Here is a 26035-nt window from a genome sequence, read left to right on the forward strand (position 1 = left end):
AGAACAGTGTGGAGGTTCCTTAAAAAACTAAAAATAGAACTACCATACGACCCAGCAATCCCACTACTGGGCATATACCCTGAGAAAACCATAATTCAAAAAGAGTCATGTACTAATATGGAGGTTCCTTAATAAACTAAAAATAGGGAATTCCCTGGTGGCCTGCTGGTTAGGACTCTGCACTTCCACTGCAGGGGCCTGTGTTCGATCCCTGGTCAGGGAACTAAGATCCCACAAGCTATGTGGCGTGACCAAAAAACAAGAAAAGAAAAACCAAACTGAAAATAGATTCACCATATGATCCTGCAATCCCACTCCTGGGCATATATCTGGAGAAAACTCTAATTTGAAGGGACACACGCACCCCAGTGTTCATAGCAGCACTATTTACAATAGCCAAGACATGGAAGCAACCAAAGTGTCCATTGAGAAATGAATGGATAAAGAAGATGTGTTATATGTATGCAATGGAATATTACTCCACTTTAGAAAAGAATGATATAATCCCATTTGCCTCAACATGGATGGACCTAGAGATTATTTATTTTTTTTAACATCTCTATTGGAGTATAATTGCTTTACAGTGGTGTGTTAGTTTCTGCTTTATAACAAAGTGAATCAGTTATACATATACATATGTTCCCATATCTCTTCCCTCTTGTGTCTCCCTCCCTCCCACCCTCCCTATCCCACCCCTCCAGGCAGTCACAAAGCACCGAGCTGATCTCCCTGTGCTATGCGGCTGCTTCCCACTAGCTATCTACCTTACGTCTGGTAGTGTATATATGTCCATGCCTCTCTCTCGCTTTGTCACAGCTTACCCTTCCCCCTCCTCATATCCTCAAGTCCATTCTCTAGTAGGTCTGTGTCTTTATTCCTGTCTTACCCCTAGGTTCTTCATGACAGTTTTTTTTTTCTTAAATTCCACATATATGTGTTAGCATACGGTATTTGTCTCTCTTTCTGACTTACTTCACTCTGTATGACAGACTCTAGGTCTATCCACCTCATTACAAATAGCTCAATTTTGTTTCTTTTTATGGCTGAGTAATATTCCATTGTATATATGTGCCACATCTTCTTTATCCATTCATCTGATGATGGACACTTAGGTTGCTTCCATCTCTGGGCTATTGTAAATAGAGCTGCAATGAACATTTTGTGGACCTAGAGATTATTATATTACGTGAAGTAAGTCAGACAGAGAAAGACAAATATCATATCACTTATATGTGAAATCTAAAAAAGAGATACAAATGAACTTATTTGCAAAACAGAAGTAGGCTCACATAGAAACAAACTTATGTTTACCAAAGGGGATGGGGAAGGGAGATAAATTAGGAGTTTGGGATTAACATATACACACTACTATATATAAAATAGATAAATAACAAGGACCTACTGTATAGCACAGGGAACTATATTCACTATCTTGTAATAACCTAAAATGGAAAAGAATTTGAAAAAGAATATATATATATGTAGCTGAATCACTTTGCTGTACATCTGAAATTAACACAGTATAAATTAACTATAATTCAATTTAAAAAATGGTTAAAAAACCTGCATTTCCATGAAAAGGTGGATCATACTGTTTCTTTATTTGCTTTAGTCATCTTCTAAATATATCCTGAGCTGTATTTTAGTTTTATTTTATTTCATGTATAAATTAGTAGTGACATATAGACAGTTTAACAGAGTAAGGCCTATTACATAGGGAAAAGTATCATATATGTAAAAAATATCTTTATTTTATTATTATGTTAACAGTAAATGCTAATTAGTATTGATAATTATTATATTTACTGAAATTATATAAACAGATTTCAAAATTGTGAAATAGAAGTTTTAGGTTTCTGATGTTATATCCAAGAATTTATAACATTAAACTATTTAGTCTGTAAGAAGAAAATATCTGCTGACTTTTCCAAGACCAGTATACCATTTAGAAATTGTGATTTAGAAAAACTCTCCTTAAAACATATAATTGAATGTGTCAGTTAAAAAAAAAAAGAATTCTTAGAGCATTGTGCTATCTTATGTTTTGGTGAGAAGGAAAACAATGGTTTTCCTAAAGGTCAAGCTTGTAAAATATGATCTTAAATTTGCTTTGCAGACAATTGCAAAAAAATTTTAGGAGAAAATGCTAAACCTAATTACGGTTGTCAAGTCACTATTCAGTCTGAACAAGAGAAGCAGTTAATGAAACAGTATCGTCGGGAAGAGAAAAGAATTGCCAGACGAGAAAAAAAGGCTGGAGAAGATGGAGAAATTGCAGAAGGACTCCTGTGCTTTGATCCTAAGGAACTGCGGATACACAGGTAATAAAAGCCAGAAGCTGAAAAATGCTTGTGTTGTAATTGCTACTTTAATGTATCATTATCATTATTTAGTTTAGTTTTAACAAATTAGATGATTCTTATTTCTAGTCATGTTTTCTTACAAGAATGGAATTTTGTTGTATGAAAACCTAATTTTCTGGGATAAAAAATCAGTGATCCGCTTAATTAGAATATTCTTGGTTGCATCAACGTAGGTGAGAGATTTTGGTGCTGTGCATACACCACTAGGTTAAACTTTATGAAGCGTACACAGATTTATTTTGAGACTTTTTTCTTTCCTACCTTATTGAATACATTTTCCCATTTTGTTATCAAGAAGTAGAAAGGAGAAAAATGAAATAAAGGCATTATTATACATGGTGTTTAAATATTGAAACCCATTTAAAAAAAGGATTTTACACTTTGTTAAATATGTTTGGATTGTGACAAAGAAAATTATAAATAAAAAAACATTAAGTCAAACTTATCAGATGATGTTATCTAAAAATAGTACCTGAAAATGTGTTGATGCTTATATGGTTACACAGAAAATTTCAGGATTGCTAATAACTTCATTTGTGTAGTTTAATTTCTTCACTTTTATAGTGGAAGGCTGCGTGAAATAGTTATTATAATGACTTTGTTTTAGTATATGCTTTCGTTTGCAAGATAAAAATTACAGATTTAGCCTATTATTTTTGTATTTACAGAGAGCAAGCACTTATGAACGCTAGAAACGTTCCAATTCTGAGCAGGCAGAGAGACATGGATGTTGAGAAAATACGTTATCCACATGTTTATGATTCCCAGGCTGAAGCCATGAGAACATCTGCATTCATTGCTGGTGCAAAGGTATGCATTGGTATATGACCACTTTTGGATAACATGTCTGTTCTGAGGAAATGACACATTGATTTTCCCTGTTTCTTTTGTGATTCTAGTACTAGTTGACTCTTCTATGCTAAATTGTATTTTTAAATATTGAGGGAAATGAGACAGTGCAGTTTATGTAAAATTCTTAGCGCATGGTAGGTTTTCAAAACATATTTGTTCTCCTCCCTTTCATTATTTATGCACCTTGTGTTTTTGAGTTTTAGCGGTTGCATCACTTTTTGCCTAAACTTTACACTGTGTATTGCACATTTTCCCTGGCTACATGACTACATTTGTCTTCAAGAATACCATCTAATTAATGTACACTTAAAATTCATCAACATAATATGGTTCGTGTGTTATATGAGATATCTGATTCATGAATGCTTTGTGTGTGTGGTTTTTTGTTTGTTTTGTTTTTTCTTGTTTTCCTTTAAATTAGCTAAATTTATTTACCAGTGCTATGTCATAAAACAAATAGTGATCTTTTTTCTCTCTTTACTTAAAGAATCTTTACCAAAGTAATTGTTCTGTTTTGTATTATTATTGGATTTTAATTTTTGATGTTTATAGATGATTTTACCAGAAGGAATCCAAAGAGAGAACAACAAGATATATGAAGAAGTAAAGATTCCTTATAGTGAACCAATGCCAGTTGGGTTTGAGGAAAAACCAGTTTATATCCAAGACTTAGATGAGGTAAAATTATCATTTTATAAAGTTGATATTTTTGATGCTTGTTATGTTTTTGAATGCATTCGTATTGGAAAAATTATTTTTAAAAGTTAGTTGGTTAATACAGTAAAGAGATACATGCAGTTGGTTACTAATGAAGTAGGGGAGTTTAAATGAAAAAAAACACATATATACATATATTTCTTTACACATTGAACATATTTATGTATATTTTGTATATGTATTTCTATAATTTTATGTTTATTTTGGTTATTTTAGCTAATATTTCATTTAACCTACATAAGCTGACTTAAGTAAACTGTTTTAAAGGATTCATGTATCGATAGGTCAAATGTTCAACCTATGATAAAATAGAATATTATTTGGGCCAGGACCAAATTCCAAACTATTTAATTAACTTTCCCTCAGCTTTTAAATTTTGAATAATTTCAGTCCTATGGAAAAGATGCATGAATAGTACTATTCTTATACCCTTTTGTCTTGATTCACCATTTGTTAAAATTTTGCCATATTTGCTTTATCTCAAAGTAAAATATTTCTTCATTTAGTTTAAAGTATATACATTATTTAAGGTTAACCTTTTCATCACCAAAATGAAGTTGCTTTATTTTCATATATATATTTCATATGAAGTCATTCAGAAATATCAAATAATATAGGCAAGCAAAAGGAGCAGCAAAAAGAATAACTACAGCCAACCAAAATTGACTCCATTCTATACATGTGTGTGCATGTTTGTTTTGTTTTTACAAAAATAGAATTATATCACACATTTTGTTCTATGTTTGTATATATACTTATATACATCTTTCTATGTCAGTAGACATATTTCTACAGCATCATTTTAAATTACTATACAGTATTCCATTTTATGTCTTTATTAGTTTTAAACCAATTTGTTATTATTACAATTTTAAGTTGTTTCCTGCAATAAGTTTTTATAATAGACTAAAATTATAATTAAATCTTATATTAATGGGTTTCATCCTGTGCGTCAGAATTATCTGTAGAACTTTTTCAAAATCCAGATGCCTCGGTCCCTGTTACATCATAATCTCTTGGGAGGGGCCCACATATCTATATTTTGAATATGATTTTTAGAGCTTTGTAGTTGATTCTGAAATGCAGCCAGGACTGAGAGCCTATAGGATTAAATAATTATATATATAATTCTTGTTAAACCTTACCAATCATTATAAGGATTATCATCATGAAGATTTAATTTTATATATTAAATATTAACATTTTTTCATATAAAAGCATCATTGACGTGCATTGTCTATGTAATGAACGAGCCAGGCTTCTTAGTTTTTTTCATACTTATTTCAAACAAATACTTTGTTCATTTTAATTTAGATTATAGGAGTAAAAGAGATTTCTGAATGGGTTAATTCCATCTGCAGCCTTAATGTCTCTTTGCCATGTAACCTAATACACTTGTAGGTTCCATGGATTAGGATGGGAACGTCATTGGGGATCATTATTCTCCCTGCCACACACGATATGGATGACCACAGTTTAGCTGTTAACCTGTTGAAGGACATCTGTGTTATTTACAGTTTTGGGCTGTTACGAATTTTATGAGTCTGTTTGGGCTGCCGTAACCACAGCCTAGTTGGCTTAAACAACAGACATTTATTGTTTTGCAGTCCTGGAGGCTAGAAGTCCCAGATCAAGGTGCCAACAGATACGTTTTCTGGTGAGGACTCTTTTCCTGGATTGCAGCCAGGTGTTTTCTCTCTGTGTCCCCGTGGCCTCTTCTCTGTGTGTGTACTCAGAGAGACCTCTGGTTTCTTTTCCGCTTCTTATAAGGACACCAGCCCTATCGGATTAGGACCCCATTCAGATGACCTCATACAACCTTAGTTACTTCCCTGAAGGTCCTGTCTCCAAACTCACTTTGGGAGTTAGGGCTTTAATTTATGAAACTTGGGGGGGGGACATAATTGCATCTATAACATGGTTAAAGCTGCTCTAGACATTGTTGTACAGGTTTTTGTGTGAACATAAGTTTTCATTTCTCTGGGATAAATGCCCAAGAGTGCAATTACTCGGTCATATTGTAGTTGTGTGTTTAGTTTTCTAAGAAACTATCACAGTTTTTTTCTAGAGTAGCATTTTATATGCCCATCAGCAATCCAGGGTGATCTAGTTTCTCTACATATTTGCCAGCATTTGGTGATATCACTATTTTTAATTTTTATTTTAACCATTTTAATTCATATTTTTATATATTATTTATATTTTTATTTTAACCATTCTGATAGCGTGTAGAGAGTTCTCATTGTGGTTTAAATTTGCACGTTCATAAGGGGCAGTAATTGGGGAATAATACATTCAAATGCAATGTGTCATTATAAGTACATAAGTAAACTGTTTGCCGTGTTAGCAATGTAGATAATGATCCCACCAGATGTCGTTAACCATGGATATTAATATAGAGCTCAGGAGAAAAATATAGATGTTAACAGAATGTGAGTTTAGTTAGATGCTTCTGTTGGTTTGGATCTTTTTTATGCAAGGCATAAAATCTTTAAAATCATAGGATGTTTCTGTATCAGGAAAAGTGCTCTTGAATATGGTATCTTTCTCTTTTCACTAAAATCATAATTGGATGCCATTCCTGACAGTCCTATGGAACTATAGATAAAACAGTTTTATGTCCTCCCACTGACTGAATGTCGCATCAGATAAATTTGTCCTCTCTACTTAAATTACTTCTATAATTTGATTAAAAAGATAATGAGAATTTTAAAATTCTAAAATGATGTGCAAATTTTCTGTTAATACTGTTAAATGGGTTTTATACTTTCTTGGAGAGGGAATAATCTAAAAAAAAAAATTTGATGGATTTCTGTATTAGAACTCACTCAGTTGGAAGTTAGAGAAACGAAACTGAAATCAAGTTTTAGCAATGAAGGCAGAATGTTGGCTTTTCTAACTAGAATGTGCAGGAGTAAAGCTGCCTATGTGTCGAGATGGATATATAGGTTCACATGATGTCATCAGATCTTTTCCTCTGTCTTCGTCGTTCTCTTTCTCCATCTCTTTATTTCCTTCTCTTCTCTTTCCTTTCCCCCTTATCTCCTCCTCCCTCTCTTTTACCCCTTCTCCCCCTCCTTTTATTTCTCTGGTTCTTTTCATCCCAACTCCCAGATATGCTTTCTCCATATAATCAGGGAAGAACATAGGACGGCAACTCCAAGCATATCTGCTTCCCTCTCCTCTAATTCTAAAAGCAAGAGGGTTTTCCCCACAGAAAACCCCTGGGATACCATCAAGAGTCAAGGAGGAGTTTACCAAAGAAAGATGAGTGCTGTTATTACCTTAAAAAGGAGAAGGAGAAAGATGCTAGGCAGATGGAATTATGTCTTTGATATTTTGGTGAAAGAGTGAGGTTTGCTTTTTTGTTGGTGTTAAGTAAGTTGACTGCTATCTATTTCCACAGTTGGGAGTTATATTTTTTAAATAGCCAATAGAGTGTTATTCAGCAGAATTGAAATACTGATCCAAATATACTGTTTAGTTTGGAAAGGTAATATAAAAGATGCATATAATGTTTCATTTGAGAAGTTAAGAAAGTTGAGTCCTATGAAATCTGAATGTAGAAAATTTGAGATTTTCTGTGACCCCAGGTTATTGAATTCCATGCTTACAGGCTGGGTTCTGGGGGAAATGATGAATAGGGTATTATCCCTGATCTTAAGTTATTCTGTGTAGTGTATCTGCCCCACACCATTTCCATGGAAATAACTAATACAGTAGGGTATGTTGTACAAATTTCTATGGCGGCATAGAGAAGGCAGACTAAATTCACAGAAGAAGCCGTCATGAAGGTGAATGAGGGCACAGGATTTTGCCCGATAGACAAAGAGGGTGGGGGGTATAGATGAAGGATGCTCCACGAAACAGTTTGTGACCTTTTGTAAACAAGTATTTCAGTATTATTAGCATGTAAGCTACATGTGGAGAGTGGCAGCAAATTAGTTTAAAAGAGACTTAATAGTGCACATGAAGGGCTTTGAAAAACATAGTAGGTTTAGACTCAATATTGTGGGAAATGCTACTTCTTAAAAATAAAAGTAAATGATCAAGTATTTTCACTTCCAGAATTACTGTGGTTGCAATAAAAAGCTGATGATTGAGAGTAGAACTGCTGCAATAGTTCAAGGGAAAAATGCTATGTGCCTGAATGAAGAAAGTGGATCCTATATAGAAAGTGGGACAGTGGAGAATAGTTTAGCTGTTAGTACATGTAACGTCTGATGACTGGTTTAAGTGACAGGAGATGAAGCAGAGAGAAGAAACTGGAATGACATCCAGGGTAACATGGGCGAGTGCCAGTATCATTTATTAAGATGAGAAATAGGAGAAAAAGAAAAGGTTTGTGCATGTTAAGTCCGGGAGGCAGTGTGTTGGTGAAGTGCAAGGCCTGTGAGTCCAAGCTGACAGGTTGAATCTTGGCTCCCCACATTCTAGCTGCGAGGCTTGGGGCAAGTTACTCTCTGAGACCCAGTGTTTCACTTGTAAAATTGGGATGATAGTACCTACCTCATAGTTTTATTGTGATGATTAAATGAGTTAATATATGTAAAACACTTTTAAGTGTGTTGAGTACTTAAGACATTTTAGGTAAAATGTTTGCTTAAAATGATAAATGTAAACTGACACTGTGAGAGCAATCATAGTATGGATAAAATGAAAAGACTTATTGTTTCTTTGGAAATTATATTTATTAAATAAATTACTTCTGTGTTCATTTATGCTCCTCAGCTATTCTGTCATTCCAAATACATAAGTCACTCTATGAAGACATAGGGTAGTTTTCAGTTAATTGATAGAAACTAAAGAAACCAGTCATTATAATTACTAACGTTTGTGGTTATCGCAAGACTTAAAGTTTGGGAAAAGGGAAATAGAAGAAGTATAAAAAATGTTACTTTTCCTTTGGTTTTACTTTGTTCTCTGAGCCTGAGTGCATCCTAAAGCTAAAGAGTTTAATGACACAGTTTGATTCAATCAATTTACAAAGGCAAGAAAGCTAAAAGAAGCATCCAGAGAAACTCTTCAGAATGTGAATCTTTTTTATGAGATCAATTTGAACAAGATAAAATGTCACTAAAATCTGGACATAGGCCCAAATAAAAAGCCTTTCCCTGAAGCATCCCACAGCCCGCTTATTATACTGTCAGGCATATCATCAGTTTCATCAGAACATGACCTTGAATCACTAGCTGCCTTTTTAAGAGGTGGTATCAAGAAATAGTAACAAAATATAAAGTTTAAAACTGAAAAGTGAGTTTGCAGTGTTTTTCACACTGATAGGGATCTTAGCAAAGAAGATTTCATAAATTTCATGATGAAGGAAACAGTGTGGCAAAAATTAAATTTCTAATCATTTTAACAAATTTGAATTTCCCTTGATGCATGCATAGCCTCACCTGGCAATTAAAGCCATGAGTATTCTGATAAATTTGCTGCCATATTTGTTTGTCAGATTTTTCACCACTTATTACCACCAAAACAAATAAATGAACAAACAAAACATGTAGATGTAGACTCCTTCTACATCTATTGTAAACTCCACAATACATTGTTATTCTTTTTGCCTTAACAGTCTTTTAAAGGTATCATTTAAGATATCTAAATAATAACCAGGAAAAGTTTTTATACTCGTGCACCTATCTGGCACCTTTATGCCTTTGTGTAGGTAGATTCAGATTTCCATCTGGTATTCATTTCTTGTAGTGCAGGTCTGCTGGTGATAAATTCTTTCAGCTTTGTCTGAAAACAACCTTTTTTTTTTTGTCTTTGTTCTTGAAAGATATTTCATTTGTTATGGAATTCTAGGTGGACAATTTTTTTTCTAGTACTTACAGATGTAGCTGCCTTGCCTTCTTGTTTACATTGTGTCTGCTAAGCATGCCCTCATTCTTAATCTTCCTCTCTATGTAATATGTCTTTTTTTTTTCAGGTTGATTTTTAAGATTTTCTTTGTATCACTGGTTTTAGGCAGTTTGATTATGATGTGACTTTGTATTAGTTTTCTGTTATTGTATAAGAAATTACCAGAATACTAGAGACTTAAACTATCCATTTATTATCTCAGAGTTCTAGAGGTCCAATTTGGGTGGGCTTGACTGGGTTCTCTGTTCAGGATTTCACAAGGCCCAAATCATGGTATTGGCTAGACTGAACTCTCACCTGGAAGCCCTGGGGAAGCATTCCCTTTCAGATTCATTCGCGTTGTTGGCCAAATCTATTTCCTTGCAGTTGTAGAACTGAGGTCCCCATTTCCTTGCTGTCTGTTATTCTTAGCTCCTAAAGGCTGCCCACATTCTTTGGCATGTGGCTCACTCCATCCTCAAAGTCAGCAAAGGCTAGCTCGAACCTCTTGTTTGCTTCAAATATCTGACTTCTCCTGGCAGCTGAAAAAACTCTCTGCTTGTCACTACCATGGTGTGGTTTTCTTCAGGTTTTTTTGTTTTTTGTGCTTGGCATCGGTTAAGCATCTTGGATCTGTGGATTTATAAAAGTTTTCATCAAATGTGGGAAATTTTCAGCCATTATTTTTTCAGAAATTGTCTGCCCCCTTCCTTCCTTTCAGGAGCTCTGATCATAGGTATATTAGGGTTCCTGAAGTTGTCACACAGCTTAATGATGTTCTATTAACTTTAATTTTGTTTTGTTTTGTATTTTTCTTTCTTTATGTTTTATTTTGGGTAGGTTTTACTGCCTTGTCTTCAAATTTAGTATTCTTTCCTTCTGCAGTGTCTAAAGTGCTGTTAATCCCATCCAGTGTGTTTTTCATCTCAGTCATTGTAGTTTTATCTCTAAAAGTTTGATTTGAGTTCTTTTAATATCTTTTATGTCTCTACTTACACAATCATTTCTAGAGCTTAGGGGGTCATAAGACTTTTTCTGTAGAGGAACAGACAGTAATTATTTTAGGCTTTGTGGACCATATAGGGTCTCTGTTCCATATTTATTATTGCTTTTTTATTAAGGTACCCTTTCAAAATATAATAACTATTCTTAGGTTATAGGCTGTACAAAACAAAACAAAACAAATGAAAACAGGCCTCAGGCAGATTTGGTCCACAGGCCATAATCTGCTGAATCTTGCTCTAGTTTCTTGAACAGTCTGTCATTTATGTTATTTCTGGATTGGTTTTAATCAGTTTTTCTTATTTCTTATGATAATTTTTTTTCTGCTTTTTAGTTTGTTTGATCCTTTTTGACTGAATCCCAGAGATTGTGATTTTACCTTGTTGAGTACTGGATATTTTTCTTATAAATATTCTTGAGTTTTTTTCCCTGGGACATAGTTAAGTTACTTTGGATCGGTTTGATTATTTCTGGTCTTGCTTTTAAAATTTCTTAGGTGGACCAGAACAGCATTTTAGTCCAGGGCTAATTTTGCCCCACAGCTGAGACAAAGTCTTCTGAGTACTCTACCTAATTCTCAGTTAATTAGGAGGTTTGCTGCTGTGGCTGGTGAGAACAAGAACTATTCCAGATGCTGTGTGGTTGGGTTTGAATTTGCTTCCTCTAATTCATTCAGATGGTTCTTTCCCTGTACCTTGGGTAGTTTTCTCATATATGTGTGCTGTTTAGTACTCACCTAAAGACTTGAGGGAGACTCTCTGTAGATCTCTGTAGCTATCAATTCTCTCTGATTATTTTTTTATAATAAAAATATCTTCCCCAAAAGGAGAAACTCAGCTCTAGGGAATAAAGTAGGACATAAAGCTGATGGAATAGAACGTGAAGCTGTGTTTTAACAGAATCTTCAGTGTTTATCTGTGGATTTTATTTTTCTTTTTTAAAATCTGTGGATTTTATTTTCTGAACCAAAAGCAGCAGATAAATCTGGAAATTGGGAATTACAGTCAGCCCTTCATATCTGAGGGTTCTGAATTCGTGGATTCAACCAACTGTGGATGGAAAATAGTCAGAAAAAAAATTCCAGAAAGTGAAACTTGAATTTGCCACCAACTATTTATATAGCATTTACCTTGCATTAGGTTTTACAGTAATCTAGAGATTACTTAAAGTATACAGGAGCTGTGTACAGGTTATATGTAAATACTACACCATTTTATATAAGGGACTCGAGCATCTGCATATATTTTTATCTGCTGGAGTCCTGGAACAACCCTCTCAGACACTGAGGGACGACTGTATAGCAAGACAAAAGTTATGTTTTCCCACCTCTCTCTGAAGGAGGCTAATGGCTAATGCGTTCCAAGATAAGTTGTTATCAAAGGAAGGAAAAAGCCTTCTTCTCACGGTTAAATTATGAAAAGTAAGGTGTACTTTCAAGTAAGGTTTTAAGTAAAATGAGAAAGGAAAAAGGAGTTGACCCCACCTCTCCTTTTCCATTCTTTACCTACGATGGCGGTTCTCATTCGGCATTTTGCCACCTCCCACATCCTCCTCAGGAGACGTTTGGCAATGTCTGGAGACACTTATTTGTCACATCTAGGAGGATGCTACTGGCATCTAGTAAATATAAGCCAGGATGCTGCTAAACATTATACAGTGCATATGACAGCCTCTCACAGCAAAGAGTTACCAAAATGTCAATAATGCCAAGATTGAGACACCCCTAAAGAACAGAGCTGTCCGCCAGAACTTTATGCCGTCCATAGTTGGATATCTGGAAACTTGGTTCTTTGCTCTTCTTCTCCTCCTCCTCCTCTTCTTCTTTTTTTTTTTTTTTGGTCTCTTCTAAGCATTGAGCAGATCTAAAACTATTACAGAATAAGTTTGTTAAAACTTTTAAACTTCAATCACTTCCTTCCTAACTTCTTTGATGTTGTTTTCATGTACTTTAGTTCTATCTTGTTTTAGTTTTTACACCAGATACTATTATCGTTATTATTATTTTATAGTCAATAGTTATTTGGATTTCCTATATATTTTGCTCATTGTTTTTTAATTTTATCTAGTGCTTTCATGTTCTGTGACTTTTCATTGCCTAAATTTTCTTTATTGGGAATCTGGTGGTGGCAGATTAAGTTTCTTTTAATTTTTGTTAATCTAAAATACCTTTATTTTACCATTATTTGCAACAGATATTTTGGCTGGTAATAGAATTCTAAGTTCACAGTTATTTTCTCTTAGCATATTAAAGATATTACTATGTCATCTGCTTTTCATTTTTGCTTTTGCAAAGTCTGCGATCAACCTAGCTGTGATTTGTTTTAAGGTAAGATTTCTCTCTGGTTGCTTTTCAGATCTTCCCTTTGCCCTTGGAATTTTCTAGTTTTACCACCATGTTTCTAGATAAAGCTTTCTTTTTAACTTCTTACTCATTTTCTCATTCTGTTGTCTGCTTAACATCAGCAGACAAAGAGGAAGGAAAAAGGACTTTACGTTTTTCATGCACCTAAAACATGGCAAACATCGGTAGATAGAATTTTTAAAAAATCAGCAAGATGTTTCCCCTGTCTTCAGTGAGCTTGCAGCATAGTTGGGGGCATAAGATGGCATCTCTGTTGAGTATTTACCAACAGTATACTGTGGAATGTACTAAGTACGAAATCAGTAGTTTGGATTTAATGTAATCTTAAATGGAAGGCAGAGGGATCAGTGCAGGTTATAGCTGTTAATGAAGATTTTTTGGAGAACTTGAGACTTTAGTTGTTTCTCGACTGCTATGATCTGGGGGATTGGGCTTTTTCTGAAGAATGACAATGAACTGAACAATGTTTTTCATGATGTGGGGTGTATAGAGAAAGGAACAGTTCCTGATTTTGTGTTGAAAACTTTGTGTAGACCTTGTATAGAATATTGGAGATTATGTCTTGTCCATATTACTTTGTATATAGAAACTTTAAAATGGTATTTTTCTTATAAAAACTTGGCCATTGTCAGGAGGGCCATATGTATTCAAGTATTATTTAAAGTATTACTATGGAAGGTGTAAGGAAAATCTTTAAAATTTCTCAGCTTACTCTCAAAAGTAATTGGGATTGGATTTTGATGCACTCAGTCTGCTGTGTGTGGAAGTATGCTTTTGATAATATATTGTCTTCTGTTTTAGGGGTCAATAAATGTTCAATATGTAAAAATTTGTTCCATTAGATAAGCTTTCCTATAAATGAGATTTTTATATATTTTTGACTCAGCAAGTATTTAAATTATATGATTAAAAAGTAATGTTTACTTGCTATGAAAGTTCACTATAGTTCAAATATATGAAATAGTTAGGTCTCATTTGAAGGGAAGTGCTATTTATATTTTCTTTTCTAAAAAAGAATTAATTGTGTCTGTATGCCCTGAACTTTTTCAGGATTGCAGTACCATAAAGTCTACTGGGAACACTTGCAAACAGCTAACTAGGAAAAGGGCACCAGCTGCTTGAAGAATACCTGCTAAACTAAGGAGAGTTATACCTAGCATCTGCCTAGCATCTAGCTAGGAATAATCGAACAAAATAACTTTCTTTACAACTTATACTTTATTGATTTTATGGGGAGGGAAATTAGAAGAGAGAGCATTAAAAGCATAATGGCATATTGAGCTACGCCAGAATGATAATTTTAGAACTCAAATGAATTCAGCAGTCTGAAAAGTAGATGAATTTAGCTTATAATGTGGGAATTTCAAGTGCTTTAGAAATGGACTTAGTCCATATCTTCCAACATATCTATGTATTGTGGTTACACAGGCCTATCATAAATAAACAAATATTGGGTATGATTGTATTGCTACTCACAGGTTTTCATTATTTGTCTCTGAAAATATGTACGGATTGGTTATCAGTCATCAGCAGTCATTTCTTGAACTCTTGATTGATGCAAGGCACTGTGCTATGGTGGGTACCAAAAGATTTAGAATTATGATCGTGCCTTTGAGGAACTTACTATCCCATTAGGCAAGTAGAACTGATGTTGAATTCTCAGCTTCACCATTTGCACATTTTGTGGTATGGATCAAGTTACATAGCACATCTAAATTTGTTTCCTCATCGGACTATTTATTCTGAAAAGATTACATGAGTCAGCACACAGAATATGTGTAGCACTATCTGTGATATATTTTGGGAGATTAGCCACCCAAACTGCAGTATGATATTGCAATCCTGAAAAAGTTCAGGGCATACTTTGAATCTTTCTGTTAAGAGACACTGATAGGTGGAATTGTTTTGGTATAAATAACTTTAAAATTCCTCAAAGATGAATACTGAACGTAATACAGAAGACAGCTTTAAATTAATAAAGATAAAGCACAGGAACTTGCATTTTTTTAGTTAATACTGTGCATTTCTTTAGGTACCTTATATCACATTATTTAACTTAATCACCTTGTATAAACACTGAAAACAAGAGGTTTTGGAGAGGACAAGTTTAAATTTGATCCAATGGTGCAAATATCCAAGAGTGACTAAATAAACGTAGGTAGGTCACCTTGCTTTTTGCATTCTCAGCAAGCTCTTACATTCTTGATAAATTTCAGAGTTGTATGAAAATAATAATTATGTAATTTTGGGTAATTTTAAATGTAGCAGAGGAAATCAATATATAAAGAAATCTTAATGAATTCTTAAGCAGTCTGCATAATATCATGTTTTATTGCATATCTTTCATGATTTCTTTAAATGTTTTGTTTATCCTTTAAATCTTTACATATTACACAAGAAGTTCAAGTAAAGCATTTATCTTACAGGGGGTCCCCTTACCTAACTTCTCCCTTCTAATTTGATACATGTTTAAACAGAAGTTTTTCTGAGTAAAATGTACTTTGTTCTTTCCAGAGTAGGTTGTGTTAAATTATGAAAAAATCAGATGACTAAGAAAACCTTAATCACTGTGTTGGGAGTGGGTAGGGAAGGTTGAGGTAACAGTTCTCAATCCTGTTTGTACTTGATAATCACCTGGGAGACTGTTAAGAAACGTCCAGATTACTGTTCCCCACATTAGCAAATAAATGAAGATCTCAAGGGTTGAGTCCTGAAAAATCTGTCATTTTTCAAAGCACCAATACTCCCTACTCCAAGTAGGAAGAACCTGTTCTCAAAGCATCAGCCGCCTCAGCACACCCTCAGCCGAGCTCCTCCCTAGCAGTCTTTGACTAGGTCCTTCCCCCACTCTTTTGGGTGGTGGGTTCAGTGTATTTGTAACGCCTCTTTTTTTTTTTTTTAAATACTCATTTATTTATTTGGCCGTGCCGGGTCTTAGTTGCGACACGTGGGATCTTCATTGCCGCATGAGGGATCTTTTCGTTGAGGCATGCGGGATCTTTAGTTGTGGCATGTAGGATCTAGTTCCCTGACCAGGGATCGAACCCGGACCCCCTGCATTGGGAGCCTGGAGTCTTAGCCACTGGACCACGAGGAAGTCCCTGGAACCCTTCTATGTGAGCTTCAGATCTCATGAGGGGAATGAGCAGTAAATTTCAATTTAAGGAAGCCATTTATAAGTCCAGTTTACTGCTTGTTTCCCTAGTAAGGAAAATTCTGAGATCATCTCTTTTATGGGAATGAGTTAATGACATTAAATTGTGTTTTTAAAGTATTGGAAAATTTAAAAGGTACCAATTTAAATAGGCATTTATAAATTTTTGTTCTTCAGGAAGTCAGTACCAAGTATGTTATTAAGCATTGGAATGTTTGAATACACACGTGTGTGCACATTTGTATATTGAACTGACTATTCTAAATAAGTCATTAATACTTTCACTTATATAACACATTTTTGCTATATTATTATTACCTTACATTAAATGGATTCTTGGATTAAAATCTAATATGTTAGATTAGTTAGTGAAAATAGCCTCTTATCCTTCAAAACAATTCATTTGATGAGGATTCTGTTAATATGAAATTTTCTTCTTTAAGGAGATATATATTTAAAATGACATCCTTGCTTTATTTAATTAGTTTTGGAAAGTTTAAAGTCATTTGTACTGTAAAAACATTTTAAATTAAGAAATTACCTATAATTTAAGAACTGTAACATTTTGTGAGCTTGACCGCATAAGTGCCCAGATACTTTACCCTCTTTAAAGATTTCAAGCAAGCTAGTGAAAGTAATTTACAAGTTAAGGTCAAAGCTGAAACCGGTTATTGCTACAAATATCAGCCAAGAAACTGAAAACGACATATTCTGTGTGGGACTTAACAGAATTTGACAGAGACTCTTTTGCCTCTATTTTATTGCCGTGGTTAGAAGTGCGGCTGTTTATTAGAAGGCAGGCCCCACAGTTTGGGTCAAAAAGACTATAATACCAATTAAATAATAGTGTCTTACATTTTTAAGATCTAACACTTAAAGTGACATCCTGGAAGGATATTTATAATATATACATGTCAGGATAAGTTTATCTCCCTTATGAAAATAATTGATTAACTTGGTAGAAAATGCCAGGTTCTTTATCTCTAATTTCTTTATCTCTAATTGCATCTGAAGTTTGTATATGTAATTGTAATACTGGTTTTGTGAATCAAGCCCTCGCTTATTCTGATGGTTCTGTCTAAACACAAGCAAACAAAACCTAGCCAAATCAAACTCATAAGTGAGGTTCAGTCATGTCTTTTGCTGTCTTCTTGTGCATTGGGAATGTGACTCTCGGCATAGCACGTTGGTGAAGGTGTTTCAGAAGGACATCTGACCTGCTGACTTGTTAAGAGTGTGCTGGTAGAAACCCACATGTGCAATCTTATGGTTCATTGGTGGACTTTGTTACTGTGCAGCCAGAATCTTGTTTGTCTTTTAAAATTCCCTCTTGAGGTTTTTTCTTCAGTTTTCTCAGCAGGTAAGCCTTAGCTCAAACCTGGGAATGAGGAGCGTACCTTACGCTTCCAAGAAGAGGTTAGTGCTCCTTTCTAACACCCATTATGCCTTAAGTCCTCAATTAAATCTAGCAGTGTTGCTATTATTCGTTTTTCTCTCCTTGTTTTCTTCTCTTCAAGGCCAGTAATACCTACTTATTTATCATTTTGTCATCAGGGAGTACAATATATTTAGAAGTCCCATTTGGTTGTTGTGAAATGGACTATTTTCAGGATGAGAGAATTTTTAGGAATTGACACTTAAGGGCATATTGAGTATTTTTGGTTACTCTTCTAAATGATGTAAATGCATTCCTTTAAATAATATGAAAGGATTATGAATTATGCATTGTGATTTCTTACTGCTTTTTTGTATGTAATGCAAATTGGCTCAGTTTCATTTTAGACAGTAACTAACTTACCTGTTTTTCACAAAATTTTACAATCTTATTTCCTTCAAAGACTTAACAGCAGATTACTCTCCTGAGGTCTTTTGTTGCTAAGACTTAATTTCCTCTACCCAGATTGTCTGGTTCAAAATGAATTAATATCATGAAACATTAAAACACACAACTCTTCAGTAAAGAGGAAATAATAGTGGCCATACACTGTCTTTCTTATCTCTTTTTTTCTTTTTTTAATTTCTTAATTAACAGAATTCAGTAATATTTCAGTTTTCAAGTGGGAGTACAAATTGGAAATTTGGGGTTTGGTAAAGATGTAGAACTCTTTATATGACAATGAAAAACAGGGTGAATCAGTTACTTTATATTGACATAAAAACATTAGGTATTTATATCTGTCAAGAAAGAAATTATTATTACTTTTAATACATTAAGACACCATACAGTAGGTCTTCTTCCCCTTTTGTTTTTCCTTAAGATAAATTTTTTTGGGGCTTCCCTGGTGGCGCAGTGGTTGAGAGTCCGCCTGCCGATGCAGGGGACACGGGTTCATGCCCTGGTCCGGGAAGATCCCACATGCCGTGGAGCAGCTGGGCCCGTGAGCCATGGCTGCTGAGCCTGCGCGTCCAGAGCCTGTGCTCCGCAACGTGAGAGGCCTGCGTATCGCAAAAAAAAAAAAAAGATAAATTTTTTTTTTATGTAAAGAGTAAAGCGTTTTTGTGAAGCTGATTATAAAATCTGTTCTATAAAAAAAGTAATATCTAAAATGTAATATCTAAACTTACAAAACAGAAGGTAAAACTTCCTTTATAATCCCAGATCCAATGGAACAGTTTGATGTATATCTTTCCATAATTTTTTTGTATTAACAGATTATATTTAATTATGTTACTGTTCTGTGGCATGTTATAAGCATATATATCTTCCTCATCCTATTTAACTACTGTAATTCATAAAGAATGCATTATGAATTACTGATCTCAGTCTATTTATGGACGTTCAACTTGTATTAGTTTTTTTTATTATAAATGATATTTTAGCAGACATCTTTTTGCTTATTTATCTGACATTCTTGTTGTTAGTTTAACTTGGATACATTTTTGGAGGTAGAATTTTTAGGTTAAATGATATGCAAATTTATTAATGTTGATCATTTAAAAGCAATGTGTATGATGCATATGAAGATGTAAACATTACCAAGAATAATCAGTTTTTAAAAAATCTTAAACACCCAGATTAAAAAGTACTCTGACTCTATTTTGCATTTATTTGATTATTAGTATGGTCAGTATTTTCATTGACTTTATATTTTTATATTTATTTTTATAAAATTAAGTTACTTTGTTAAAAAGTCAGCATAAGGAATAAAAGTGTAAAGTAATGAAATCAGTAAGCTTTACAAGTTTTTAACTTGGACTTTAAAATTTGAACTTTTGTTCCAGTCCTTGCTCGACTACTTACTGGCCATTTATCCTAGGGCAAACTCTCTAATCTCTCCATGCCAAGTTTCCCCATCTGTAAAATAAAGGTAATAAGAAAGACCTACTTCGTGGGTTTTCTTTCGATGTTGAGAGAAATAATCCCCTTAAAGCATTTAAAGCAAAGCCTAGTGTGTAGTATGTGCTGAATTAGAAGTGGTAGCTAACTGGTACTATTATCATTAAATGGATTAGTGAACAACTTAATTGCCAACTTAAATAATAAGGAATATATTATCTTATGTGTTTATCTCTAATTAAGAGCATTAAAGATAACTTAACATTTTAGGTTTTGTTTTTATAATGTATTAGTCTACTGATCTGGTCACAGATCATCAGTTTGGGGTTGGCCGTCAGTGAAGTAGCGTGCCAGGTCTTCCCTGGTTCCGTTCCTTTAAAGGTTAGGGTGTGGACGTGTGTGGTAGCAGAGGTATAGTTGGGACCCAAGTAACAGACTCCTGGTGGTCCAGATTCACTTGCTTCGCCTTTAGCTCTTGAGGACAGAGAGTAAGTCCTCACAGCTTGGCACTTGGTAGGCAGAGTTCAGTGTACGATGAACGAATGGGAGGGTACGTTTTAGATAATGGCCAGGTGTGGTTTAGGCTTTGCAGTTAATAACAGGTCTGTACTTTTGTTGAAACCATAGAGTCCTGGTGAGGTCCCAGCTCTAATGCTACAGGTATTGGATGTAGGAAGAGAACCTGCTGTTTCTTCTATTCCTAAACTTTTAATTGAGAGAAACCTTTGAGGAACTCAGCCTATTAAGACCAAAAAAGAGAATGTTGAGGAGGACAGTGAGTGGAGGGACATATGACTTAAATTGAATTACTCTTCTGAAGGTTTTTTAAATTACCTTTTTGTCTCTGGAGGGTAAAACTCTAGGAATAATAAGAACTTTTTAATATGAAATATTTTTGCAATACTTGAGAGCTCATTTAGGCATCTCCATTTAATCAGACAGATCTTTAGTTTTTCCGTTTTTTTAAGGAAGTCAGTTGTATATCTTTGTGTGTGTGTGTTTTACCTTTTTCTTTTTGCATAGGTATTATCACATTTTAAAAGCTAGAAATCTTTAAGTAGTGAAAAGTCTCATAATTTATCCTTGTCCCCTGTCTGCCCAGATCCTTATTTCAGTCTATTAAAAATCACAGTATTAGATTTTATGTATTCTCCCAGAATGTCTACAAGCAAATATAAACATATTTTAGTGTTAACTGTTAAATATATATAAACAGCAGATTCTTATTCCCTACTCCCCACCCCCACCATCTTTGAGAAAAGTAGCATATTATAATATGGGTATGCATCTTGCTTTTTTCAAATAACAAGATCTTTCCATCTTAGTGAATAGAATACCTTCCATGGCTGTTAAGTAGTTTGTGGTGTGGAACGTGGTTTGTGGGAAGAATTAGAGTGGTGGATTCCAGCATATAGAACTTGGACTGCCTATACCGAGCTGTGATCATCTCTGATTCTGAAATTTTGAACCTAAGGCACATGCTATCTAGAGCCAGAGGAAACTCAAACTGTGAAGATTATATAATGTATGTCTTTGGTATCTATATGATTTTTCCTAAATACATGCTGAAATTGATGTTTGCTGTTAGAATATTTAAAACTTAAGCTTATGATACATATACTAACTTGGAAGGGATGACATGATCCTGGCTTCATCTTAGATACCCAGTTAATGCATTTTAACTGACTGGCAGTATAAGTACCTACATTTGATTACTATAAACAGTTAGTGCAGTATGTGTAGTGTACATTTTTAAAATAAATTTATTTATTTATTTTTGACTGTGTTGGGTCTTTGTTACTGCACATGGGCTTTCTCTAGTTGCGGCGAGCGGGGGCTACTCTTCGTTGCGGTGCGCGGGCTTCTCATTGCAGTGGCTTCTCTTGTTGCAGAGCATGGGCTCTAGGCTCATGGACTTCAGTAGTTGTGGCACATGGGCTCAGTAGTTGTGGCTTGCGGGCTCTAGAGCACAGCCTCAGTAGTTGTGGCACACAGGCTTAGTTGCTTCGTAGCGTGTGGGATCTTCCCGGACCAGGGATCGAACCCGTGTCCCCTGCATTGGCAGGCGGATTCTTAACCACTGCGCCACCTGGGAAGCCCCTATTGTACATTTTTGTTCTTCCAGGTAAATAGTATCATCCAGATTATTTTTTAAAAATAAAGCGTGCATTTGGTAACGGCCTGTGTAGCTAGTGTTTGATAAAATATATCAGAAACATATTTTCTATGGGATTGCATATATGAGTCATGTCATTTCTGTAAGATTAGTAGTCTGATGAATCTGAAATATACATAGACAAGTGGATTTAGGATGAAACTTGTAACATTTTCATCTACTGATTATGATGTTTTGAAAATGCTTAGTTAAAACTAATTAAAAGGGAAAATGGTACATATTTCAAATGACTGTGCTAAACATAAAGCCTTTATGATAAATTAGCCATGATACTCATTTTTCTATTTAAGAGCAAATACTAAGATGCTAAGAAAAATAATTGCAGTTCAATTTTGTATATTCATTCATGTATAAAATGAACACCTGTGTTTCTTCTAAGTTAGAAGAATATCAAATATTTGGAAGCAATGATTGTTAGTGCCATTTAATTAGACATTAGTGTATGTATGAAATATAAATAAAACAATGAATATTATTACTACATAGTTCTAAATTTAAGTAAAATAGAGTTTTGATATAGTCACACTTTTTCTTCCTCTTTAATCTTTTGTTTTCTTAAGATATTCGTGAATATAATTTGAATATTATATCAATACAAGAAATTCCTTATGCTCAGTGAACTTTAACTTAATTATCTCATGTTCTAGTAGCTCACAAACATAACTTGAAACATACTGAATCCTCTAGTGATATTTTTTAATACTGTTAAAGTTGCTGCCTGTACCCATTCCTTTTATTTTTTTTACCAACAGTTTATTTTGAAAATTATTTCATCCATTTTTCTAAATTTAAAATGAAAAACAAAAATGAACTTTGGGGGGAGGGGGCAGAATGTGGGCTGTGGAAGTAATTTATAAATTTTTGTAGGGGTTTGCTTTTTTTTTGGTAACTTGTTTCTCATCAGCATATTCTGTTGCTAGTAAAGACTATATATATGCAACAGTAATTTAAGGAATCTTTTGCAATGGTTTTTAAATGAATGTCGAGACTTTTTAATTGGCAAACTGAATCATTGTATGGTAGTATTTTAGACGGTATATTTGGTGGTAATTTGTGTTTGGAGCTAAGACAAACTCAGTTCAGGTTTCATCTCTTCCACAGTTTACTAGCAGTGTGGACTCGGGTGAGTTGTTTAACTTCTCTAGGCCTTAGTTTCCTCCACTACCCTATATTCTTTCAGGAAAATCTTTAGAGGTAGGTGAGTCTCTATGGTAGTCCCGTCTTCATAGTCTGGTCATAACCTACTTTTCCATCTTCATTATCTCTGCTTCCCCTTCCTCCCATCTCTGTCACACAACTACTAACTTTTAACTAGTTCCAGGTGTTTTTCTAATACTCAGTTCCTTCTACCTGAAAAAGCATCCTTCTTAGTGACGCTCTCTCCCCTCAGATAGCTCAACATATAGTCCATGTCTTTATTATAGACAACTGAAATGACGTAATATAATTTTATCACCTTTTTTCCCCCTTAAAACACAAGCTAAATATTCTAAGGATCATTTTAGACACTGTCTTACTTTTGTTAAGAGAAGAAATATTTATACTGACATAAATTCTTAGTATAGTAATATTTATACAAGTGATCAGTAAATGATTGTTGAATTGAATAGAATGTTATAAACCTCCATGTGTAATAGGTTTGTTTGTGAGTATATTCTTCTAATGCCTTAGTTTGCTTCTTGATTGAACTGTAACCTTTAGGAACAAAAGAAATGTTTCTTATTCAAGATTGAATATAGGTTTTTTCTGGAACTGCTACATATTTTGCTTAGATCCAGTTTACTCTTCCTTTGGAAGATATTGTGAATGAAGTGTGTATCTTTTTAAGATTTTTAAGACTTTTTCCCTCATTTATTCAACTGATTTATCAATCAGTGAAAATTTATTTAGAGACCTATTATGTTCCTGGCAATTGGTTAGGTACTATGGTAATGCAGAGAGTAGTAAAACTGAATCCTTAGTTTAAATCCAGTGGGCCGGATATACATATAAATAAATCATTTCAGTGTTTGTGGTTAAGGGCCATAATGGCAATATATATATAAAGGGGGTGGTGTGAATGTCCAGCTGCTGAGAGAAATGGGAGTTCCCTAAATCTTTTGAAATATGGCAGAGTATAAATGCATAAATATATTAATTGTGTATGGAATTGGAGGGGACCAGAGATTACATTTGAACTTGAACTTGAATGATAATGAAGAGCTTCTCAATGCTGGGAAAGGTATTATAGGTTGTGCAAAGGCACAAAGAATGTCCAGAGAATAGTATGTATAGATGGCAGTAGTGGAAGATAATAACAAGGGTTCACATTTTGAAGGGTTCTATTTGCTATACCTTCTGTGCCTTGAAAGATCTTGTATGCTACATACCCTGTATAGTTAAAATGGACAGTGAGAAGTCTCAGAAGATCTTCAAGCTGGAATGTGACATGATCAGATTTATAGTTTAGGAATAGTGGACTTCTGTCATGAGTCTATAAAGACTGGAAATTGTAGGATTCACTTACCATAGTATTTTAGAAGCTTCATATAAAAAACAAAGATGATATATGACAGTGATGATAATAGATGCTATTAATTTATTTCAACACAGTTGCAAGTACCTACACTGTGTATGGTTTATACTATATGGTTTATAAACATTAGCAATTAAAGACTATGATTCTGGGGCTTCCCTGGTGGCGCAGTGGTTGAGAGTCCGCCTGCCGATGCAGGGGACACGGGTTCGTGCCCCGGTCCGGGAAGATCCCACATGCCGCGGAGCGGCTGGGCCCGTGAGCCATGGTCGCTGAGCCTGCGCGTCCGGAGCCTGTGCTCCGCAACGGGAGTGGCCACAACAGTGAGAGGCCCGCGTACCGCAAAAAAAAAAAAAAAAAAAAAAAAAAAAAAAAAAAATAAAGACTATGATTCTGAAGTTTCACTATCTTCGAATCCTAACTTCACCATTTATAGCTGTGTGAACTTAAGTCTTTTGAAATCTCTGTTTCCCCATCTGTAAAATAATCTGGTATGGTTATTACAAATAATTAGGATATTCATATGAAGGATTTACCCTGTGATTGGCTCATAATAAGAACTCTGTAATTGTTGGCTATTTTTATTATTTTTTTAATTTCCTTGTGTGATAGTATAACCTTATTTTACAGATGAGGAAATAGAACTCAGAGGTGTTAATTATGTTGAAAGTTACATTGCAAATACAAAGCCAATCTTTTGACCTGGGCCTCTGACCCTAAGCCTCGTGTTCTGAAAAATGTGCTGCACTGCCAGTCCAAGGCTGAGTCATCAGCAGAGATCGATGAGAAAGTATCGCTGGTACTCTCAAGGTGTTTAATCGGTCTGCCCAAGAGTTTCTAGGCCCTAGAGATACTACTCTGATATCCTCAAGGTGTGTGCATCCAAATGAAGGCATAAGTGGATATAACAGATAAGTCTATAAAATTATTTTTAATTTTAAAAAGACAGCTTTATTGAGGTATACTTGACATACAATAAACCATATATATTTAAAGTGAAAATTTGATAAGTTAGAGTATGTAAACACATGTGAAACCATCACCACAATCAAGATAGTGAACATAACGGTCACTTTCAAAAGGTGTTTCGTGCCCCCTGCAAGCCCTCCGATCTCTCCCTCCACCCACCTCCCTACCCCCAAGCATCAACTAATCTGCTTTCTGTCACTATAGCTTAGTTTGTATTTTCTAGATTTCTATATAAATGTAACCATGCAGTATGTATTCCTTTTTTTGTCTGGCTTCTTTCATTCAACAATCATTTTGAGATTCATCCTTATTTTACATGTTTCAGTGATTCATTCCTTCTTATCACTGAGTAGTATCCCACTGTATGAATGTGCTACATTGTATTTATCCATTCATCTTTTGATGGACATATGAGTTGTTTCTAGTCTTAGCCTATTACAGATAAAGCTGCTATGGACACTTGTTTACAAGTTTTTGTACGTACATATACTTTTTTTTTTTCTCTTGGGTAAAACCTAGAAGTGGTATGGCTGGATCACGTGAAGTGTATGTTTAACTTTTTAAAAATTAAGTGCCAGTTCCTTCACGTCCCCACCAACACTTGCAATAAGCATTTAAAAAACTTTGAGGCATTTTAATAGGTGTATAGTGTTATCTCATTGTGGTTTTAACTTTCAATTCCCTAATGACTCACGGTGTTGAACACCTTTTTTGTGTGCTTATTGCCATCCGCATACTTTCTTTGGTGAAGTGACTGTTCAAATCTTTTGACCATTTAAAAAATTGGATTGTGTGTTTTCTTAT

At 34.5% G+C, this 26035-nt stretch overlaps 1 protein-coding gene across 5 annotated transcripts in view; it reads left to right on the plus strand.

The window, feature by feature from the left end:
• Positions 1 to 26035, plus strand: part of ASCC3 (activating signal cointegrator 1 complex subunit 3) — a 332274-nt gene that overhangs the window by 69309 nt on the left and 236930 nt on the right. For all 5 annotated transcript variants that reach the window (XM_067702481.1, XM_067702479.1, XM_067702483.1 and 2 more), the window contains exons 6-8: positions 2117 to 2321; positions 3032 to 3173; positions 3768 to 3893. In XM_067702481.1, the coding sequence (XP_067558582.1) occupies positions 2117 to 2321; positions 3032 to 3173; positions 3768 to 3893 (473 nt within the window). The remainder of the gene's footprint in view (positions 1 to 2116; positions 2322 to 3031; positions 3174 to 3767; positions 3894 to 26035) is intronic.

This window comes from Pseudorca crassidens, chromosome 13, assembly GCF_039906515.1.
Source record: "Pseudorca crassidens isolate mPseCra1 chromosome 13, mPseCra1.hap1, whole genome shotgun sequence".
Classification (NCBI taxonomy): domain Eukaryota; kingdom Metazoa; phylum Chordata; class Mammalia; order Artiodactyla; family Delphinidae; genus Pseudorca; species Pseudorca crassidens.